General features: G+C 33.5%; 1 protein-coding gene across 3 annotated transcripts in view; it reads left to right on the plus strand.

Moving 5' to 3' along the window:
- Window positions 1–5,414: 5,414 nt before the first annotated feature.
- LOC106460064 (arginyl-tRNA--protein transferase 1-like) overlaps window positions 5,415–7,569 on the plus strand; it is a 49,135-nt gene continuing 46,980 nt past the window's right edge. For all 3 annotated transcript variants that reach the window (XM_022386679.1, XM_022386680.1, XM_022386681.1), the window contains exon 1: window positions 5,415–5,517. In XM_022386679.1, coding sequence (XP_022242387.1) covers window positions 5,427–5,517 — 91 coding nt within the window. In that variant the 5' untranslated portion in view covers window positions 5,415–5,426. The remainder of the gene's footprint in view (window positions 5,518–7,569) is intronic.

Here is a 7,569-nt window from a genome sequence, read left to right on the forward strand (position 1 = left end):
CCTTCCTCTAACAAAATCTGACAATTCGAGAGAACCTTGAGTTCTAGGCATGTTGTAGCACAAAATAATTAGTGTGCGGACTATTTTCATTTATATATAGTGCTCTGTGAACACAAATTAGTTAGCATAAATCAGTTAAATGACGAAAAATTAAGTGTCTATTTACTTGTGACCACTCAGTGTATATCGTGTTTTAAAGAATATTCTAAAATTTTTCTTTTCAGCTATATACTTTTATTTATTTATTTGGATGTCATTAAGGGTAATTTAACAATACCTTATGGGACAAATTATTTTTGTATATAGTAAGCAGTTGCTTGAATGTTGTAAGGTTTGCTCATTCAAATACAGTGTGGGAGCAAATTTATTATACAATTGGCAACATACGGTTGGCACAATTAATACTAAAGGCAACTTCGTTATTGTTTGCTTCAGAATATGACGCTGCAAATCAAACGATGTTCTATATTAAAAATTGCATAGCCACTTCCGCCCAACTTTGTATTTTGAGTTTGCTAAAGAGGTGTGTGTGTGATTACTAAACGGTTTTGTAATGTTTATTTATTAAATAGATTTCACGAAAATAAACACACAAAGCTATCAGAATATCCATATGTAAATTGTAGTAGTTTTTCACTGTCCTTGCTTTTAGGTGGTCCGCGACAGTTTAGGAAGGTAGCGAGTCGTTCCCTAGTATCAAAAAGGTCAAGAAACGCTGTAGTATAGCACGTTAGTCTTTTATACATATATACAATTATAACCATGTTGAATTCTTTTTCTCGATCTTGTATTGTATGTGTCTTGAATTTCGTGTGACAATTTATGTATATTTATTGTTATGTTTGAGACTCATATTAATTATTTTTATTATCTATTAATGTTTTGTGTCGTAAAATTAGCATTGTAACTTTGTACTATTGTAATTTGGATTTAGATGTAATTGGTATTTTGTTATTTACATTTGTATTGTTGATTTGGATAGATTGATATTGTTTAATGTGGAAGTATTTATTTTGTATAATTATATGTAATATACATTTCACCACTACATAAAACATCGCCATAGTCTTTCTATTTGCACTTGTCCAGGGTTACTGACGAGGGATCGAATTACCTGGAAGTGGTATAACTTAGAGACTAAAAATAAATCGAATGATACATTGAACTTCATATTTATTTTTCAGTATTTTAAACAGCTTGTGTTGTTGAATAATTCAGATGAATAAATTAGTAGCATCAATTCTGCATATTCTTAAAATTCCTATATAAATATAGGATTACTGTGCGAGTAAAATACTTTTCAGTGCATATAATTAAATACATCATAAAACTAATATACTGGAAAGTTACACATTACATTACAAAATAAAAATATGCAAATAAAACAAATTACAAATCGACACTTTAAATACAAAATAAAACTGAACTTAAAATACAGAAATAATTTAAGTCAACAAAAGATTACATTAGTTAAATAAAAATAAATAAAATGCAAATAAATTTAAAGTAAAATAATCATATTAATAAAAAAAAGCACAACTAACAAAAAATTTCAGCTTATATACTGTTATGACTTTGGCAGCAGGTTCACATGTTTGGACGCATTTCCTCGACTTAGTGGTCATCTATGGTAGGACATTATAAACCATCAACAGTTAAAATGGCAAACACTCAAATCAGTTGGCTACAATGTTCTTTTAATGTCAGCAATGCGTCCAGGTCGTGTTAGGCTGAGACCTCCAGGTCTGTTCTCTGTAGTTCTCTCGTGTAAACAATAGACAGGCAGACAGTATATAAGACTCACAGTTTTATTGACAGGTAAAGTCCAAACATGTTCAGGATTCTTGGATATCACAGAAAGGTCAAAAGTTCAGCCATTAATTAAAATAGGGTTGGAAGTGCAACAAGGCAGTTGAAGGCAAAAAAATAGTGAGCATGGATGCATGCATACAAATTGTTCAACGGATGCTGACCATGCAGATGTGAAGGTATAATCCAACAGATCTCTTTGGATCAGCAACTGAGACAACTATTTTCCAGGCTGAGCATATGCTGGTGACCACAGTAATTCCTCCAGCTCCGACCAGAAACACAATGTCTCCCATCAGTGTCTGGTTGGTTTAGCAGTATCTTGTTTCACTGAGAGAGTGGCGACTGTTATTGAGAGTAATTAAAAGTGATCCAAGGGGTCATACAACTCAAACAGCATTCAAACTATAACTTCCTTCCTGAAATAAGTTAAATATCATTTGAATAAATAGAGAAAAAATCACGTCTGATTTCACAAATAAATTCATGGTTATATTTATGTATCAATACAAACAATCATGTCATAACACTACAAATTTATATAGTTAACACATAATTCTTGCATATGACTGTCTTGTTCAGAACTAATGTCAAGCAACACCCATAAGTTCGTTAGTTACCCTATTGCATCTATCAAACACATTTCTGAATCAAAATAATTCAAAACCAGTGTTTTCTTTCATCTCTAACAAACTAATAAAGAAGTAACCGTGATGTCACTTCACAAAGATTGGATCACATAATCCATAAATATCTCAGTTGTCTCAACTGCAAGATATTTCTTCACCAGCATCAGTGAAAATAATGGGTTCACTATGTTGTTTTTTAGTTAGTAGTGTGTAGGTTCTAAACTAACTCTGTGACTTTCTCTGAGTAAGAAATCACACGCTTAAAAAATTCCAGTTTGAAAACAAACTGTATCTTCTTTACTTTCATTAAGAGAACACATAATAAACCGTGTTTCTAAGCCATTGTGGAAACTCTTGCAAACATTAATTTCGGAATTTCTGTTCAAACATTGTTTGTGAAGTTAAGCTTCCTAGAGAACGTAGCCTGTATAAAACGTTATTGAAGAAATTAATTAATTCGTTATCGTTATATGGACTAGACTTCACAGTATTTTTACCAAATAATCAAAAATAACCGACACAATGGTGGGAAATGTTACATCATTGATGTCAGAAGTGGAATTATTCTGTGAAAAATAGTTTGCTTGTTTTGTTGAATTTCGCATGAAGATTGACGCAATGCATATGGATCTCTATCATTGCCAATTCTGCATTGTTTCCAGCCACCAGACACAGTTTGGGGGTAGCTTCAATGAGCCTTAACCCATAAGACTCCCGGTTGACTCCAAAGTACACTGAACTATGATGTTACACTATGAGCTCCACCTAATAGCATTGCATTGAATTTTACCTAACACGTGCATTTCACCAATCTCCTTGGTCATAGGTGACTCAAAACATCACATTGTGGCGCTAATGCTTCTTCATGAGTTTCTTGGTGTTCCATAAAGATCAGCCCAATAAGTCTCAGGAGATTAAGAATGCTACCATTGACTCCTTACTATAGGAAATAACAATTAGAGGTCGCGCAATAGGAACCTGGGTTTTCCTTGCCCCCTATCCACCTCTTGGACAAAGCAAGAATGTATACATAGCTGACAAAAGCTATGGTTTTAAGAAAGTGCTTCTTCTAATCTTTGTTGTAATCTCAGATTATGTCCTCACCGCAACTTCCTTCTATCCACTATAAGTTCTACAAAATGTCCTTCTGTGATCATAATTTTACAAATGTTATAGTACATAAAGGTCAAATGGAAAAAGAAGCATTTTCAAAATAAACAGATCCTATGGCACCACAGTGTTACTTTTTTAAACTATTCAGTGATATTCGGGTATATTGTTTTCCAATAGATAGGCTAGATAAATCAAACACGAAAAGAAAAGGAAGAGCAAGTAAACATAAATCAAGAAACAAATAAGATTTGTATTCCCAAACTTTTAATATATTCTATATACTGTGCAGTTGATAACGTTCCCGATGGCTGTTAGAGTAAAAATAAAAAAGGATTCCCCAAGAGGTCTGCACAGCACAAAAAACAGGAAGAATAATGTTGTACTGCAATTTCAAGTTAAACAAACGGGTATTATCCCATAGTCTAAATTTTACTAAATAGTGAATGATTATTCAACTGAAATATTAAACGGAGACAATGCACAGATGATCTTTTACAAGTATTTTTCTCATCTCTTGAGATGAGCATGTCACGCCCTTGGGAGTTTACATAGACACAGAACTAAACTGGTACAAACATCTATGAGATAGTCTTTGCCGTGTGTAACCTTTAGCTTAGAAAAAAAATGGTGTATTTTTATTAAGATCTTTGTACATTCGTTTTACAAAGTTATCATAACTAAGCTGAATACCTGCATGAAAATGCGGAAAATTTTCCTAAATATATTTTACTACAGCTATATTCTAAACCAGTTATAAAATTTCGGAAACAATTGCCCAAGATGTGGCAGTGGGTGGTGTTGACTAGCTGCCTTCCCTCTAGTCTAGCACTGTTAAGTTAGGGATGGCTAGCGCAGCTAGACCTCGTGGAGCTTTGCGTGAAATTCAAAACAAACCAATCGGAAATTATTTGCTCAGTTATTTTGATGGAAAAGTATAGGTGTGTGAATAGCGATTCTCCACTTCTCTATTTATATCTTTTTTCTTTTTTTTACTGAGTAAGGAGCGACCTCGGTTGACCAAATGTCTTTCCATTAGATTGATTTTGTGAGAGGTCCAGGTTGTAGAGGATTTGATGCCTTATTTGTCTTTAGCAGAGCTTCTGATCAAATACTGCTGAAGACGAATAGGACACTATATTCAGGCCTGGTGGTTTGGGACACTCGACTCGCAATCTGCAGGTTGTATCCACGTCACTGAACGTACTTGTCTTTTTTTTTTTGCCGTGGGGGCGTTATAATGTCATGGTCAATCTCATTTTTCGTTGGTAAAAAAGTAGCCCAAGCGGTGGTGGTGGGTGGTGTTGAGTAGCTGCATTCTCTCTAGTCTATCACTGATAAGTTAGGGAAGTCTAGCACTGATAGCCCTCGTATAGCTTTGCGCAAAATTAGAAACAAAACAGACACTATAATTCGAATAATTCAGTCTTTTTGTTTCATCTGTCTCTTATCCCTTGTTTTTGCACTTAATATCTAACTATATAACTTTTTAGTTACATTACTTAACCATCCCTATATTAATGCCTGAGTGCATCCAGTGTGAAAACGCGTCAAACTGAGTATGACAAGTATCGTTGTTGTCTGCTTATTTTTGAAATTAAATTCGCATTTTATTTATATAAACTGAACATATTCGTCAACATACATTTATAAACAATGATATCAGAAATCGACACAGAGGTTGTGAATGCGCAAAATTTGTAGTTCTACGGTTTTATTGGCCACCAGTTCCATAGGGAAGGACATGATTTTTTCATTTCGCAGATCTAAAAAGAAGCGAGATAGAGGGCGATGAATTATTCGAGTCAACGTAGAATGTCATGTATTTCATAATATTATGGTGCCATCTGTTGGAAATGTGATACATTGATTGTCATTATGTCGGAATATAGCGTAGTTGAGTATTTTCCTGGTCATGAAGGGCATCGTTGTGGTTATTGCAAATCCGAAACAACAAATTTTTCTAATGGTACTTTGATAGCTTAAAAATTAGTGTTTAGATATAATCTGTGACCTTTATAATAAACTGAATTTCAGAGACTGTACCTATTACTCTTAGGAGCTATAATACTTTTGGTACTGGTAGGCCTAGGCTGAGTAACTCGGTACTACTGACAGTAGTACTCGTAGTACTAGTAACTGTTAATCATAATTATTAGTGTTACTACCTTGGCCTTGTACAAGATTCAAGTTGCATTGTGTTTTTAAAAACTAATTAAGCTTTAAGTTTAAAAGCTTAGATTTTGGCTTAAAGTTAAACTTAAAGCTAGGTCAACACTCTTTGATGTACTGCTTTTATTTTTAATAAATGTTTTATGTCAATTACCTAAAAGTATAAAGTGATAAAAGTACATCAAATTCCAATGGTAATAATTATATACTACTATTTTTTGTCAGTCTGTGAACAGTGGACAGGTACCAGAGGATTAGAAGTTAGCTAATGTAACTCCTCTTTTTCAAGGGAGGTGATAAAAATTGTCCCAGTAATTATACTATATACCCATTACTGGCATTACTCTTAAATCAGTTGTGGGAAAAGTTTTGGAAAGTCGGTTAAAAGATGCTTTGAAAAGTCATTTAACAAAGTTTAGAATTTTATTGGATAGTTAACATGGTTTCACTAAGGGAAAATTTTGCTTTACAAAGCTTTTGACATTCTTTGAAAAGGTTACTGCTTATGTAGATGAGGGTAAAGGTGTAAATTTGGTGTATCTGGATTTTCAGAAAGCATTTGATAAGGTGCCACATAGAAGGCTTGTAAAGAAAATTATCTATATAGGTATGGAGGATAAGTTAGCAAATTGGATAGACGAGAGGCTGGAAGAAAGCAGAAGGTTGTTACAAATGAGAGTTCAGTCAAACTGGATTAATGTCACAAGTAGGGTACTTTAGGACCCTTACTCTTTTTGATTTACATCAATGACATAGATAAAAGAATTGTCAATAAATTACTTGAATTTGCAGATGATATTAAAGTCTTGGGTGTTGCTGCTGTGAAGAGGATGCTGCTGATTTACAAAAGGATTTAGCTCATTTAGTGAGTTGAGCAAATAAATGGCAGATGGGTTTTAGTTATAATAAATGCAAAATAATGCATGTTGATTATCATAATTTGAATTATATGTATCATTTTGATGGGAATAACCTTAAGTGTTATGAAGGAAAGGGATATTGGTGTATCAGTCAGTCTCTAAAGCCCTCCAAGCAGTGTGCTGTTGCTAGTGGTAAGGGAAAAAAGATTTTAGGTTGTACTACAGAAATATATTGAATACAAATCTTAAGAGGTTATATTTTCGTTGTACAGGTCATTGGTTAGCCCACATTTGAAATATTGTGTTCAGTCTTATGCTCCTTACCTTAGGAAAGACATTGGATGAAGGGGTTGTCATAGAGGAGTGGCTGAAATCTCACAAATTGTTTTATTTTGAAAAAAGAAGTTATGGGGGGGATCTGATTGAGGTGTTTAAGATTGTAAAGGGAATTGATAGTGTTGATGCATCACCTTTTTTCATATTTAACTGAGAATAATAGAACTAGGGGACACAAATTTTGGCATGGTAGGAGTCGTCTTTGGCTAAGACGGTTTCATTTTTCTAACAGGGTGGTTGGCCTTTGGAATGGGTTGCCTTCCAATGTTGTTGAGGCAGTAAATTTAAGTGAGTTTAAGAAAAAGCTTTATATATATGAATGAATGATAAAGGCTAGCTTGAAGATTTTGTTTATCTTAGAAGATGGAACAGTCGAGATGGACCAATAAGTCCCATGTTGTCTCAAAACATTGTTATATGTTATAACTTTACGATAAATTAAAAGTTCAGCTCAGTCCAATAGGTATAACACTAAAGTACTTTAGTTCAATAATAGTTGTATGTTATAAATTATTAGTTTCACCAAGATTTCAAGGCGGTAGGTTGTGTCTTTAGTCTGCTCAAAATTTAATATTTTTTTAGGCTGAAATACAGCTTAGTAACTAAGCTTGATAGATTATAGTGGAATTCTATGGTATTGATATAGTAATTTA

Source organism: Limulus polyphemus, unplaced genomic scaffold (assembly GCF_000517525.1).
Source record: "Limulus polyphemus unplaced genomic scaffold, Limulus_polyphemus-2.1.2 Scaffold700, whole genome shotgun sequence".
Classification (NCBI taxonomy): domain Eukaryota; kingdom Metazoa; phylum Arthropoda; class Merostomata; order Xiphosura; family Limulidae; genus Limulus; species Limulus polyphemus.